At 42.1% G+C, this 16,693-nt stretch overlaps 1 protein-coding gene across 2 annotated transcripts; it reads left to right on the forward strand.

Annotated features, from left to right (window-relative positions):
• Window positions 1-11,679: 11,679 nt before the first annotated feature.
• Window positions 11,680-14,499, forward strand: LOC106580642 (high mobility group-T protein). 2 transcript variants are annotated; one of them, XM_014161919.2, is made up of 5 exons: window positions 11,680-11,828; window positions 12,727-12,889; window positions 13,062-13,207; window positions 13,315-13,489; window positions 13,922-14,499. In XM_014161919.2, exons 2-5 carry the CDS (start codon window positions 12,743-12,745, stop codon window positions 14,042-14,044), a joined length of 591 nt encoding a protein of 196 aa, XP_014017394.1. In that variant the 5' UTR covers window positions 11,680-11,828; window positions 12,727-12,742; the 3' UTR covers window positions 14,045-14,499. The 2 variants fall into 2 exon arrangements, with proteins under 2 accessions (XP_014017394.1, XP_045559293.1); XM_045703337.1 differs by lacking the exon at window positions 11,680-11,828 and adding an exon at window positions 12,366-12,388.
• Window positions 14,500-16,693: the final 2,194 nt, after the last annotated feature.

Here is a 16,693-nt window from a genome sequence, read left to right on the forward strand (position 1 = left end):
AATCCCATAGAAAATCTGTGGAGGGAGCTGAAGGTTCGAGTTGCCAAACGTCAGCCTCGAAACCTTAAAACCTGTTTAGGATAACTGGCAGTATTTTCACGGCTGGATGAAAAACATACCCGATTTAAACTGGTTACTACTCTTGCCCAGAAATGAGAATATGCATATTATTAGTAGATTTGGATAGAAAACACTCTGAAGTTCCTAAAACTGTTTGAATGGTGTCTGTGAGTATAACAGAACTCATATGGCAGGCAAAAACCTGAGAAAATTCCAAGCAGGAAGTGGAATGTCTGAGAATTGTAGTTCTTCTTTTGATTCTCTATCGAAACTACAGTATCTGTGGGGTTACGTTGCACTTTCTAAGGCTTCCATTGGCTGTCTAAAGCCTTCAGAAAGCGGATTGAGCCTTCTCCTGTCTCTGGGCAGAGTATAGTAGCTCAGTTTCTGAGTGGTCTGCCTGGGGACAAAGAGATTGGATATGCGCATTCCCGCGACCACGCTGTTTTTTCTTTTCCTCCTTGAATGAATACACTATTGTCCGGTTGGAATATTAGCGCTATTTTATGAGAAAATACCATAACAATTGATTTTAAACAGCGTTTGACATGCTTCTAAGTACGGTAATGGAACATTTTGACTTTTTGTGTCTCGAAATGCACACAAAACGGCGGTATTTGGACATAAATATGGATTATTTGGAACAAAAACAACATTTCTTGTGGAAGTAGCAGTCCTGGGAGTGCATTCTGATGAAGATCAGCAAAGGTAATACAATATTTCTAATACTAATTCTGAGTTTAGTTTGCTCCACTGTGATGGCGAGCTATGTACTCAGAATATTGAAAAATGTGCTTTCACCGAAAAGCTATTTTAAAATCTGACACAGCGACTGCATAAAGGAGTTCTGTATCTATAATTCTTAAAATAATTGTTATGTATTTTGTCAATGTTTATGATGAGTATTTTTGTAAATTCATCGGATGTTTTTGGTGGGAATACATTTTCTGAACATCACACGCCAATGTAAAAAGCTGTTTTTGGATATAAATATGAACTTGATTGATTAAAACATGCATGTATTGTATAACATAATGTCCTAGGAGTGTCATCTGGTGAAGATCATCAAAGGTTAGTGCTTCAGTTAGCTGTGTTTTGGGTTTTATTGACATATATGCTTGCTTGGAAAATGGCTATGTGATTATTTTGGTCTATGTACTCTCCTAACATAATCGAATGTTTTGCTTTCGCTGTAAAGCCTTTTTGAAATCGGACAATGTGGTTAGATTAACGAGAGTCTTATCTTTAAAATGGTGTAAAATAGTTGATTGTTTGAGAAAATTGAATTGTGGTATTTTAGTTGTTTTTGTATTTCGCGCCATGCGATTCCATTGGCTGTTGGCTAGGGGTTCCGCTGGTTATTAATGACTTGGAGAAGATCTGCAAAGAGGAGTAGGACAAAATCCCTCCTGAGATGTGTGCAAACCTGGTGGCCAACTACAAGAAACATCTGACCTCTGTGATTGCCAACAAGGGTTTTTCCACCAAGTACTAAGTCATGTTTTGCAGAGGGGTCAAATACTTATTTCCCTCATTAAAATGTAAATCATTTTATAACATTTTTGACATGCGTTTTTCTGGATTTTTTTTCTTGTTATTCCGTCTCTCACTGTTCAAATAAACCTACCATTAAAATGATAGACTGATCATTTCTTTGTCAGTGGGCAAACGTACAAAATCAGCAGGGGATCAAATACTTTTTTCCCTCACTGTAGTTAGCAAACCAGGCCAAAGACCCCTCACAGACACCAATAGTCCTTAGCCGGCCCGCAAGAATGGAATGGTCTACCGTATCAAAAGCTTTGGCCAAGTCAATAAAAATAGCAGCACAATATTGCTTAGAATCAAGGGCAATGATGACATCATTCAGGACCTTCAAGGTTGCAGTGACACATCCATAACCTGATCGGAAACCAGATTGCATACCCAAGAGAATACTATAGACATCAAGAAAGTCAGTCAGTTGATTATTGACAAGTTTTTCCAACACTTTTGATAAACAGGGTAAAATAGAAATAGGCCTATAACAGTTAGGATCAGCTTGATCTCCCCTTTAAATAAAGGATGAACTGTGGCTGCCTTCCAAGCAATGGGAACCTCCCCAGAAAGGAGAGGCAGGTTAAAAAGGTTGGAGATAGGCTTTGCGATGATGTTATCAGAATGTTAGGGGACAGGTAATCCCAAGAAATACATGCATACCTTATATTTTCTATAATATTTTAGTTGTAAAACGTATTGGTCAACCATGAAGTTACAAAGTGATTAAATGTAATAATAAGGTGCTGGAATATGATTGTATGTAAATATGTGAATATACCTTAACCGTAAAGAAGAAAGGGTCTAAACCACCTGACCCAGATGGTTCTTTGGGGTCAAATTTAAGGAGCTCCTTTAGCACCTCGGACTCAGTGACTACCTGCTGGGAGAAACTTTGTAGCGGGGCAGGGGAAAAAGAGGGAGAAGCATCGGGGATAGTCACATTAGAAGGGGTGGGAGATGAGGAAATGTTGGACAGGCAAGGAGGCAGGAAATAGGAATAGGAATCATGACTTAATGAAGTGGTGATTAAAGAGCTCAGCCATCTGCTTCTTGTCAGTAACAACCACATCATCAACATTAAGGGACATGGGCAGCTGTGAGGAGGAGGGTTTATTCTCCAGGTCTTTAACCATTTTCCAGAACTAAGCAGGAATGAGGAGGATAGAATTATGGTCAGATTTGCCAAATGAAGGGTGAGGGAGAGCTTTGTATGCGTCTGTGTGTGGCGTATAGGTGGTCCAGAGTTCTTTTTCCTCTGGTTGCACATTTAACATGCTGATAGAAATTTGGTAAAACGAATTTAAGTTTCCCTGCATTAAAGTCCCCGGCTACAAGGAGCGCCTGCCTCTGGGTGAGCGTTTTCTTGCTCGCTTATGACGGAATACAGCTCATTCAATGCTGTCTTAGTGCCAGCCTCTGACTGTGGTGGTATGTAAACAGCTACAAAGAATATAGATGAAAACTCTCTCGGTAGGTAGTGTGGTCTACAGCTTATCATGAGATACTCTACCTCAGGAGAGCAATAGCTTGAGACTTCCTTAGATATCGTGCACCAGCTGTTGTTTACAAAAATACATAGGCCACCGACCCTTGTCTTACCAGACGCCACTGTTCTTTCCTGCCGGTACATCGTATATACCAGCCAGCTGTATGTTGATGTTGCCATCATTCAGCCACGACTCCGTGAAGCATAAGATGTTACAGTTTTTAATGTCCCATTGGTAGTTTAATCTTCCGCATAACTCGTAAATTTTATTGTCCATAGATTGCACGTTTGCTAGCAGAATGGAGGGAAGTGGGGGTTTATTCGATCACCTACAAATTCTCAGAACGCAGACCGACCTTCGCCCCCTCTTTCTCCGCCTCCTCTTCATACAGATCACGGGGATCAGGGCCTGTTCCCGAGGAAGCGGTGTATTCTTCGCGTTGGGCTCGTCAGAGTTGTATAAGGAAAAAGAGGATTCTGCTAGTCTGTGGTGAGTAATCGCATTCCTGATGTCTAGAAGTTATTTTTGGTCATAAGAGACGGTAGCGGCAACATTATGTACAAAAAAATTACAAAAATAAGTTACAAACAACACAAATAAACAAACAAAAAAACACAATCGGCTGGGGCACGTAAAACATCTGCCATTCTCTCCGGCTCCATTTTTCAACAACACAACAAGATCCTACAATTCAAGTTTTTCTGTCAATGAAGTATGCTCTCAATGGGATTTTATAGGAGTGACGCCAAATCCAAATCCCTTGAAGGCAAGAGAAGCCAGCAAGCATCTGGCCTCCCTTGACTAAAAAAAGTATTAAAAATGACCCAATCAGTGTTGAGCTAAAGTGAGCGAGCTCAACTGTGAATGGTCCTGGCTCAACAACAAAAAAAGTGTCAATGGAAACCAGCTTGGTTTTGGCATCACTCCTATCAAATCCCGTTGAGAGCATACTTCATTGACAGAAAAACTTGAATTGTTGCATCTTGTTGTGTTGTTTTCCTCCAGTGTTAGCCATGGATAGAGATAGGGATTTGGACTTGTGATTTTACTTAATTCTTTGTACTAGCAAATGATTATAAAGGCAATTCCTATCCAACAATTAATTCATACATTGATGTGCCCCTTGGCCTGAGAGGATGGAAGTTCAATATGTTGCTAGATGTAGAAGGCTAATGTTAACTAGCTAACATTGCCCATGAATGGAAGTTAGGCTAGCGAGCAAGCATTTTAGCCAGGTAGCTTAGGACAACAAAAAATGTAAGTGTGTGCTGTATGACAGAGTGATAGACCGATTCGTCAACATGAAAGAGAGGAGGATGACATTGGCGTTTCTCTACGAGGGTGAGTCAGCATGTTTTTCTACTTGCACAAACGTGTATGCACACACACATGCACACACAGAAATCAGAACCATAGACAGCCACATTATATTTAGCATACGTTGACTAGACTAAATTGTTTTTGGTGTATTTTAGTTGCCACTGTATTAGACTAAGCAGACATGATTTGATGATGTTGAAATGGTGCTGGAATAGTGAAGGCAGCTCCTGTTTTCTTTGCAACTTGTGGTAACTCTATATGGTTCTACATCAATAGTTGTTTAGTGGTCAAAAAATGGCAGAAACATTTGTGTTTCGGGACCATGCTGTGTATGTCATGTAACTGTTACTGTGCATGCAATTTGCTTTCTGGACTTCACCTGATAGAGTTTGCTATGCGCTTTTGTGATAAAACCAAGGTGTGGTTGAATTTATTCTGCCACTGCGTCTTCCGCAAGGCATATGAATTAACAGGTTATAGAGACAATCACTTTAATAAATAATGATTTCATAAATATACAATAGGCCTACATAGGCCGCACTGTGATGGTTAATGAATGCATGGAATTCTTCGACATCTCCAGTAAGAACTGTGGAAAGCAAGCGCCCGAAGCAGTTGGCATCAGCCAATAGGAGCCACAATGTATGGAGCCAGCGAAAAGACCGCTGATCAAAGCTGACCAGAATCGTCCCATTACCGTTCTTGTAGCAGCAGGATATTATGCTGGCAGCACGATCGCAGGATGCAACATTTAAAAATATATAATAAGAGTCCCCCTGCAAAGAAAAGCTAAACTTTGGGAATATCGACACTGGCCAAGTGTGAGGTGTGTGCAAAATGTCAACCTTGTCATCCTGAACCAATGATGGCAATGGCGCTGCCAAAACGGCCATGGCAAAAGGTAGGGGAAGATATGTTCTATTGGAAAAATGACACTTATCTGCTAGTGGTAGATTACTATTCAAGATACATAGAAATAGCAAAGACACCCATAACCACACCACGTCACTTGCCGAGCACCTGATGGGCAGGAGGCTACACTCCCCATTACCTGTCTCGCCAGTTCAGCTTAAATCTCAATGACCTAACAGGAAAGCCTTGGCTGAGAGGGACAAACGGCTGAAGCAAACACAAACTGGAGACTTTAATCAGAGACACTGTGCTACAGAGAGACCAAAGTTTACAGAAGGTCAATGTGTGTGGACTAGAAACTCAAAGACACCAGCAATAGTGCTAAGGAAAACGGATGCCCCATGCCCCTATGTGGTGGACAGGCTCAGAGGAGGTACGGAGGAACAAATCACTCCTCAGAGCTCCTCCAGCTCTACCAGCCACACAGGCTGAGGAGGCCACAGACAACGCACAAAAAGAGGGGGAAGGAGAGAATGCTTACAGAGCTACAAGCTCGCCCAAAACACATTCTCACAGAGCCACAAGCTCGCCCAAAAAGGGATTTGAAGCCACCAGAGTGGCTGAAAGACTATGTCACATGAATGGAATACATATTGTTGGGGACCATACCCAGCAAAAAGAGACTGTGTAATGTAATGCTTTCATACTGATTCAGAATGTGAAGTAGCATGTTAAGAGAATAATACTGGTTCCAAATTATATTTCAGTTATGCTTCAGTGGTTATGAATGTTGAATTCTTCTTCATTTGAGAGGGGAAGATGTAGTAGGAAGGCCCTTATGGGTATTCGTACCTACGTATAACATGCACAGACTAGGCTAGTAAAACATGCTGAAACTATAACCTTGTTGTCGTTCCTCCTTATTTTAGATGATACTACACTCTAGTGCAGTACAACTGTTTTTCACAGCATTGCAACCACCTTTGAAAAAATGTATGGATAAGTTGACATACTTATATTTTTAATATTGCATTATTTATACCAGCATTTCTTTAGAAAGTTTACACACATACTGATATGTTGAAGCTATTGTATTGGCTATATTTAACAAAATATACTTTTAATCAAATACAAATATATGTAATTAGAATTACTCAATAGAGTCTGCAAAACATACATTTGTTTATTGTGCTGACCAACTGGTTTAATACAGAGTGCTGGTGACTCCTAACTCCACCCACTCCATTCACTGTATATTAATTACATATTGTATCATAGATAAAAAAATATATATGTGCTGAGGTAAAGGTGGGATTGGGATTACTCAGTAGGGTGTGTAGAATCTATATATGGTGTTATTTCTTGGATTATATTGGTCTAAATGTCCAGCAACACTTTCTACTCCACCCATTCCATTGGTCCCAATGCAATACACTGTAGGCTTATAAATTACATATTGGTTTATAGAGAAAAAAACGATTCTATGTGCCGAAGCAAAAATGTGGTTGTCACGCTCTGACCTAGGAGAGCTGTGTTTTCTGTTTTGTTAGTAATACCTGACAGAACTGTTGGCTGTCGTTTTGTTTTCTTTGTTTAAGTGTTTTCATTAAAAGTAAAGATGAGCACTCAACACGCTGCGCCTTGGTCCCCTTTATACGACGCACGTTACAGAACTACCCACCAAGATTGGACCAAGCAGTGTGGATCAGAGGACTGGAGCTGGGAAGAGATCCTGGATGGGGCAGGACCTTGGACAAGGCTGGGGGAGTATCGCCGCCCGCAGGAGGAGATAGAGGCAGCGAGGGCGGAACTGCGATACTGGGAGGAACAGGCAAGAAAGCAACAGGAGCCCAAGAGGCAGCGTCAAAAAAAAATTTGGGGGGGGCACACGGGTAGATTGGCTAACGCGGGTTTAAGACCTGAGCCAACTCCCCGTGCTTACCCTGGGGAGCGAGTGACTGAACAAGCACCGTGTTATGCGGTGATGCGCACTGTGTCGCCCATGCGCACTCACAGCCCGGTGCGCTCGTTGCAAGCTCCTCACCGTTGTCATGCTAAGGTTGGCACTCTGCCAGCAAGGAGTGTGCCTGCTCAGCATTCCTGGTCTCCAGTGCGCCTCCACGGCCCAGTATATCCTGCGCCAGTTCTACACACTGTGTCGCCAGTTCGCCACCATAGCCCAGTACGTCCTGTGCCTGCTCCTCGCACTCTCCCTCCAGTGCACCTCCATAGCCCAGTACGTCCTGTGCCTGCTCCTCGCACTTTCCCTCCAGTGCACCTCCATAGCCCAGTACGTCCTGTGCCTGTGCCTCGCACTCTCCCTCCAGTGCGCCTCCATAGCCCAGTACGGCCGGTGCCTGCTCTGAGCACCCAGTCCTCAGTGCGTCTCTCCAGTCCGGTGAGACCTGTTCCAGCTCCACGAGTAAAGCCTCCAGTGATAATCTATGGTCCGAAGCCTGTAGAGATGATCCATGGCACGAAGCCTCTAGTGATGATCCATGGCCCGGAGCCTGTATGGATGTTCCATGGCACGAAGCCTCCAGAGGTAATCCATGTCCAGGAGCCTGTAGGGATAATCCATGGCAAGAAACCTGTAGGGATTATCCATGGTCCGGAGCCTGTAAGGATAATCCATGGCAAGAAGCCTGTAGGGATAATCCATGGCCCGGAGCCTGTAGAGATGATCCATGGCACGATGCCTCCAGTGATGATCCATGGCACGGAACCTGTATTGATGATCCATGGCATGGAGCCTGCAGCAACGGTCCCTAGTCCGGAACCTACAACGACGCTGTCCAGTCCGGAACCTCCAGCGATGCTCCCCAGTCCGGAGCCTCCGGCGACGCTTCTCAGTCCGGAGCCTCCAGCGACCCTCCCCAGTCCGGAGCCTCCAGCGATGGTCCGCAGCCCAGAGCCTCCAGCGACGGTCCGCAGCCCGGAGTCTTCAGCGACGGTCCGCAGCCTGGAGTCTTCAACGGCGGTCCGCAGCCCGGAGTCTTCAACGGCGGTCTGCAGCCCGGAGTCTTCAACGGCGGTCTGCAGCCCAGAGTCTTCAACGGCGGTCTGCAGCCCAGAGTCTTCAGTGGCGGTTTGCGTTCCAAAGCCTCCGCCGATGAGCCACGGTCTGGTTCCTCCGGACACACAGAAGCGGGGGGATCAGCGGGCGGTGGGGGTGCTACGCCCTGAACCAGAGCCGCCGCAAATTATAGATGCCCACTCGGACCCTCCCCTATAGGTTCAGGTTTGCGGCCGGGATTCCGCACCTTGGGGGGGGTACTGTCACGCTCTGACCTAGGAGAGCTGTGTTTTCTGTTTTGTTAGTAATACCTCACAGAACTGTTGGCTGTCGTTTTGTTTTCTTTGTTTAAGTGTTTTCATTAAAAGTAAAGATGAGCACTCAACATGCTGCCCCTTGGTCCCCTTTATACGATGCACGTTACAGTGGTTGGGATTACTGACTAGGGTCTGTAGAATCGATATATGGTGTTATTTCTTTACTCTACTTGTGATCTACAGCCCAAAACATCTTTGGTGTTTCAAAAACAGTGGGTGGAGTAGAAAGTGCTGCTAGGTATTTAAACCTCAGTCCCCCAAGAAATAACACCAGTGTGTACAAAACATTAAGGACACCTGCTCTTTCCATGACATAGACTGACCTGGTGAATCCAGGTGAAAACTATGATCCCTGTTGATGTCACTTGTTAAATTCACTTCACTCAGTGTGTAGATTAAGGGGAGGAGACAGGTTAAACAAGGATTTTCAAGCCTTGAGATAATTGAGACATGGATTGTGTGTGTGTGCCATTGAGGGTGAATGGATGAGACAAAATATTTAAGTGCCTTTGAACTGTGAATGGTGGTAGGTGCAAGGCGCACCGGTTTCTTTTAATAACTGCAACGCTTCTGTGTTTTTCACGCACAACAGTTTCCTGTGTCTATCAACAATGGTCCACCACCTAAAGGACATCCAGCCAACTTGACACAACTGTGGGAAGCATTATCGATAATGGTCCAACACCCAAAGGACACCCAGCCAACTTGACACAACTCTGGGAAACATTGGAGTTCCTCTGTGGAGATGGGAGAACCTTCCAGAAGGGCAACCATCTCTGCAGCACTCCACCAATCAGGCCTTTATGGTAGAGTGTCCAGATGGAAGCCACTCCTCTGTAAAAGGCACATGACAGCCCGGTTGGAGTTTGCCAAAAGGCACCTAAAGGACTCTCAGACCATGAGAAACAAGATTCTCTGGTCTGATGAAATCAAGATTGAACTCTTTAGCCTGAATGCCAAGTGTCACATCTGGAAGAAACCTGGCACCATCCCTACGGTGAAGCATGTTGGTGGCAGCATCATGCTGTGGGGATGTTTTTCAGCGGCAGGGACTGGAAGATTAGACAGGATCGAGGATTGAACGGAGCAAAGTGCAAAGAGATCCTTGATGAAACAACAATTTAATACATTTAGAATAAGGCTGTAACATAACAAAAAGTGGGAAAAGTGAAGGGGTCTGAACTCTGAATACACTGTAGATTCTACAGACCCTACTGAGTATTCCCAAACCCACTTTAACCTCTGCACGTAGAATAGGTTTTTCTCTACATCCCAATGTTGAGAACATACAAATCTGAACATTTTATTTTTCTATAGTGGTCTTTAAAAAAATAAAATAATAATAATTCCGTAAAGTCCTTCTTGCATTTGCTTATAAGCACAATAAAAATTGACACTGACTAACATTTAATATCTCTTGAATGAGTTCTCCACATTGCAAGAGGGTAGGTTGATGTCAGGGGGAGACTCCTGATGAGGACGAAACTAATGGGTTGCACTTTGGTGAAGGAGCAGGTGGTGAACTCGAAACTAATAGTGGTAAAAGCAAGGAAGATTGCAAAAGAATGCAAAATGGACCAAAGTAGTGCTGCAAAACAAAATGGATAGTTCTGCGAATGCCCATTATCATGTAGGATTGTGGTTTGCTGAGGAGGGGCGGATCAAGTTGCCAAACCTGAGGAATCCATTTGAAGTATCCAAGCTGGTGGAAAGAGTGATGGGTAAAGTAAATGCAGTAAGGATTACAAGAAGTGGACTTAGTTTGATTTTTGTGTACTTCTGATAAGCAGAAAGAGATTGAGTTGCGTTGTACTCGAGTCGAGAATGTTGCCGTGTCGTGCGTAGCTCTTCGGAACAGGGCCCCCTCAAGGCGGTAATATCTGGCGTTTCGTGGGAAGTCAAGTTGGAAGATTGATGTACTTCAGATGAAATGAGTAGTTAATAGAGAGAAATTCAAGTCTATCTGTTGTTTTGTTTTTTGAGGTGGAGTCCCTCCATTTTGTGGTGAAGTTGGGGTATATGAATTACTGTGTAAAAGCATTTGTCCCAAGATTGTGATCGCTGTAGTGCCTTTGTTGGTGGATAGGCATATTCTACAGGTTAAAAAGGTAGACGTTGTACTCTTTATGGCTATGGTGATCAACAACACTGCGTAAGTGGAGAAAAAGTCTACAAAAATTGACAACATTGTGAATGCAGCGGAGCGATTTCTGAGATTGGAGGACTTCTCTGCGAATGAGTCACATGAAAGGCTATCACAAGTTGTACTACTCTCTCAGGCCTCAGAGCCTGAGTCAGGAGATATGGAACTTTGAAGGACGGAAGAAGTGGGAGTCTGTTTTGCTTTGTTTTGTTTCGTCGGCTATTTTAGTTGTGAGGAGTAACTTTGTTTTCCCCCATCAAGTATGGTTTTCTTTTTTACTTTGAATCCAGTAGTGGGCAGCAATACAACTTTTTGAATGTCGTCCGCATCAAAACCCTAGCCTTGTACGAACCATCCTGATCTCTCAAGCTTACATTCTGTTTCACTAGATCAGGATGGTTCGTACGAGGCACGTAAAACCACTGAGGTAAATAAGCACGTGAGACTGCGTCCAAGATGACCCCCGTTGTTTTCTAGGAAATCTACTCACATTCGCATAAGCCGATCATGGACCGTCTATATTTGGGTTGCATCCGGTTTATATGGACCAGCATCTGCGTACAGTTTATACGGACCAACATCACACGCACACTAGCACTCAGTGCACACAGGGAGCAGGGTGAGCAGTGACGAGTCTGATGTCATCATCAGGTCATCCTAAAACATGGCAGACATTGGAAGAATATAAAATATGAATATCTTTGGCTGTGAGTGATGGAGGAAAAAATCGGCCTCAGTGACAATTATTTGAATAGTTAAATAGATGTTTTGTGTACAAAAGTGGTGACAGAAGTGTTTTATTAGGAATTTTCAAATCTGACTTCTTCAGTTAACTGCTGTACAGAAGCAAAACTGTAGGAACTGTCGAAACCGTGCTTCTAAAACTGTAGGAGCTGTCGAAACCGTGCTTCTAGACCGGAACCCTGGCCACCTGAATAAAACCCCACCGAAGTAGATACACGTTTCAATTGTGGACTTTTATTTTGAAGGATTTAGCATTACCATACATAGTGACGTGATTGTTTGTACTTCTGGTGGAATATTAATCATCGTCCCATTGTTGTTTGTTGAGGCAGCTGGCTAGCTAACTTAGGGTATGTATTTACACCACAAATATTAGCTAGAATATATAGCGAGTTATTGGAAATAAGAACATGACAATGATTTATTTTTGTTGAAATGTGTGTATTATGCTGAGCATTCATAAAACATTAGCTTGTTAACTAGCTATGTAGATGGGGGCTAACAAAGACAGCGAACAACCACATTTTTTCAGGCACTACCTAAAACGATTTCAGGAACATTAGTTGCTTTTACAAACTCATGGAAGCCAGACATCTAACTAGCTATATTTTATTACATCTACATATCTATCTAACGTTAGTTATTTTTGCTATAGCTAGCTGGCTAGCCGTGGCTAACAAGCAAGCTTGGCTGCTGCGCTGACGTTAGGAAACGTTAACAGAGAGCATCTCGATGTTCTTTGCTATAATGTAGTTTTGTCCCATGTGATATGAGTCAGATTTTCGGCCTTCATTTTGTTTTTTTGCAACACTAACACGTTAGTTAGCTAGCTATAACGGTTCGCTAGCACACTGCAAGGCTAACGTTAGTTACCTACGACACAACAATGGGATGGATCCATGATGGCTAGGTAGTAACTATATGCTGAGTGTTTGGTGTTGAGGGGGCTGGATTCGAAGCTAGCGAACTGCCGTTGTAGCTAGCTAGCGACAGCACACCAACCCTCTGCATAATTGCACCTTTAATTAATTGCAAACAGTAGAAAAATATGTTTCGCTTTTATTTAGCATTATAAGTTATACAAATGTTTATTTTCAAGAAAGGTCGAGACATGTGTACACCCCGCCCCCAGCCCCCATTATTTGTTATGGGCAGCTAGGGATGGACACTCATTTAATATGGCCAAAGCTCAGGGTGACAAATTTGGCTTTATGTTTTTGAAACTGTATCTATACCCTCTCCTACTAGACCTGCACAAGTCACCATGGGGAAAGATCCTAGGAAACCGAGAGGCAAGATGTCGTCATATGCGTACTTCGTGCAGACCTGCAGGGCAGAGCACAAGAAGAAACACCCTGAAGCCAGTGTCAACTTTGCTGAGTTCTCCAAGAAATGCTCAGAGCGATGGAAGGTAGCATTACACACCAGTGAATGATTATGAAGTGACATGTTTCTGGTACATACTTAGAATGATTATGGCTATATTTTCACCATAGTATGTTTTGTTACACTTGAGTGACCTTGTGGACAGTCTAGCGGTGGCCATGTAGATATGTAATCTGAATGTATACCTCTATATCCAGCCCATGTCTCCTAAAGAAAAAGGCAAGTTTGAAGACATGGCGAAGCAAGACAAGGTCCGCTACGAGAGAGAAATGAAGAACTACATCCCACCCAATGGCCAGAAAAAGAAGAGGTTCAAGGATCCTAATGCCCCCAAGAGACCACCGTATGTACCATAGTTTACTGGGTTTGCATGGCAGCTAGACTGGATAGCAATTATAGAGGTGAATTAAACTTCATTTTGAATTTACATTGTTTGTTTTTGTTTCTCAGGTCTGCATTCTTCATCTTCTGTGCTGACTTCCGGGCCAAGATAAAGAGCGAGCACCCAGGCCTGTCCATTGGAGACACTGCTAAGAAGCTGGGAGTGATGTGGAACAGCTCTGCAGCTGAGGAGAAGAAGCCGTACGAGAAGAAGGCAGCCACGCTGAAGGAGAAATACGACAAGGTGAGTAGGGCTTTGTTAAAACCAAAAGAGATTGGGTTTTCCCAGTGACTGGTATTCCTGCTTTTCTGAGATTATCCTCTATTCAATCGTCATTGAAGTTGATATACAAACTTCTGATTTCCTGATCATGATGCAGTGACATTTTAATAAGATGGGTACAGTAAATTCCACTGATATTAAATAAATAGGATGGAAAAAGGGGAATCTAATGCTTATCTAAACACATGTGACCATTCTCATGTGTCACTATTGTCACAATGTAACGTTTTAAGCATTTTCTTGGACAATTGCTCTTTTGGATGGCAATATGAGAATTCTGTGTGGAAAAATAGCTTTTTCATTTTCCTGCTGTAAAACGGTATGTCTGCAGATGTATTGGATCCCAGAAAAGCATATTGGTCAGGCTCTAAATAATTATGTTGTGTTACACAGGATATCGCCTCATACCGCACCAATGGTAGAGTGGATACGGCCTCCTCCGCAGCTGCTGACGACGACGACGAAGAGGAGGATGATGAGGAAGAGGATGATGACGATGAGGATGATGACGAGTAGCCTCTCTGCTGTTGTAGCCTACATCCTTGTTTAATGCTATGTAACTCTATTGTACACACCTTACATCTCTGAACAGACCCAGACGCAACGAACACATTAAGATGTGTGTATATTTAATGTTTTTAAGATGGATGGTGTTATGCTCCCTAACTGGTTAAAGTGAACACTATATGTCTTGAATTTGATGTTTTGATATTTTTGTTGTAGTAGCCCTTTTTTCCTGCCCTTGCCTGTAACTGCTTTGGAGGATTATGAATCAATATGGAAGTAATAGGTGTTCAACTCTCAAATCAGATTTCTGCGTTGGTAGCTAGTGTATTTGTTTTTTTCCTGTAATTGTTTTAAAGGATATTTTTTCAAATGTTTGTCACAAGGTATTTTTATTGTTCTTTGAATACCACTCTAATTGCAGCTGACATTCAGGAATGTCTTAAATAAAGGTCTTTTTTAATAAATTGTTTTTTTATTTGGAAGATTTACCATGACCTAAGGCATTTGGTTGATTTCGATAAATATTTACATAGTGCCTTCAGAAAGTATTCATAACCCTTGACTTATTCCACGTTTTGTTGTCACAGCCTGAATTCAAAATGGATTAAATATTTTTTTTTCACCCATCTACACACAATACCCCATAATGACAAGGTGAAAACACATTTTTTGATATTTTAACAAATTAAATTAAATACAGAAATTTCTAATTTACTTAAGTATTCTCACCACCGAATCAATACATGTTCATCAGAGTCAGTAATTACAGCTGTAAGTCCGCTTTGCACACCTGGATAGTACAATATTTGTGAATTCTTAAACTTATTCAAGCTCCAAGTTGGTTGGTTGTTACCCACTGCTAGACAGACATTTCCAAATCTGGCTATATATTTTCAAGCAGATTAAAGTCTGTTTAATCTCGTATTGGTAAGAAACTCCAGTGTATATTTGGCCTTGTGTTTTAGGTTATTGCCTGCTGAAAGGTGAATTAGTCTCCCAATGTCTGGTGGAAAGCAGACTGAACTAGGTTTTCCTCTAGGATTTTGCCTCTGCTTAGCTCTATTCCATTTATTTTTATCCTAAAACACTCCCTAGTCCTTGCCAATGACAAGCATACCCACAACATAATGCAGCCACCACAATGCTTGAAAATATGAAGTGGTACTCTGTGTTTTGTTGGATTTGCCCCAAACAATGCTTTGTATTCAGGACATTAGACATGAAGTTTTAAGTGCCTTATTGCTAGCAGTTTTGGAATACTTGTATTATGTACAGGCTTCCTTCTCTTCTCTCTGTCATTTAGGTTAGTATAGTGGATTAACTATAATGTTGTTCTGTCCTCAGTTTTCTCCTATCACAGCCATTAAACTCTGTTTTAAAGTCACCATTGGCCTCATGGTGAAATTCCTGAGCTGTTTCCTTTCTCAACTGAGTTAGGAAGGGCGCCTGTATATTTGTTGTGATTCGGTGTATTGATACACCATCCAAAGTGTAATTAATAACTTCACAATGATCAAAGGGATATTCAATGTCTGTTTTTATTACACATCTACCAATAAAACAGTTACAGAGTTTAATGGCTGTGATAGAAGTAAACTGAGGATGGATCAATAACATTGTAGTTACTCCACAATACTAACCAAAATGACAAGGTGAAAAGGAGGAAGCCTGTACTTAAGGAAGCCTTTGTGAGGCATTGGAAAACCTCCCTCGTCTTTGTGGTTGAATCTGTGTTTGAAATTCACTGCTCAACTGAGGGACTTAACAGATAATTGTATGTGTGGGGTACAGAGATGAGGTAGTCATTCAAAAATCATGTTAAACACTATTATTGCACACAGAGTGAGTCCATGCAACTTATTGTGGGACTTGATAAGCACATTTCTACTCCTGAACCTATTTAGGCTTGCCAAAAAAAGTGCTTGAATACTTGTTGACTCAAAGACATTTCAGCTTTTCATTTGTAAACATTTCGAAAATCATAATTCCACTGTGACATTATGGGGTATTGTGTGTAGGCCAATGACATCTCAATTTAATCCGTTTTAATTTTCAGATAAACACAAAATGTGGAAAAAGTCAAGGGGTGTGAATACTCTGAAGGCAGTGTAGATTTCATATGACCGTTTAAATTAAGGTTATCATCTGAGATTATTGAATCTAACTATAAGAACACTCTAATAAATGTATAGTATTAACCATAAAAAGGTTCTATTTGTGTGATTGAGTTGCACAGTAATGGCAGTAGAATACAAGTGTATGTAAGTACTATGTAAATCCAGCAAGTGGTGCCATGGAAAGGAAGGTTTGCTGCCCAAAGAAGATATGGAGAAGGACAAATGAGAAGGAGATGAAAATGGCAGGGACCACCTGAAAACCACAGCGTTTGCTGTAGATGCACTGTTGAGGCCCATTGCTCCAATATGAGCTGAAAGGAATAAGAAATAACAGTGTCTCTTGACAAATGCATGTCACTAAATAATTCAAATAGAATCTATGTCCAACCATAAGACCTTTGATCAAATATGTGAAGCAATGCAATGGTATGCTGAGCTATACAGACTCCAGAACCTGGCATAGATATGCCTCCCTGCATCTGCTGTATGAGTTGACCAAAAACAAAATGATTATTGAAATACAATCCAAAATGTACACATT

Source organism: Salmo salar, chromosome ssa20, assembly GCF_905237065.1.
Source record: "Salmo salar chromosome ssa20, Ssal_v3.1, whole genome shotgun sequence".
In the NCBI taxonomy this organism is placed as follows: domain Eukaryota; kingdom Metazoa; phylum Chordata; class Actinopteri; order Salmoniformes; family Salmonidae; genus Salmo; species Salmo salar.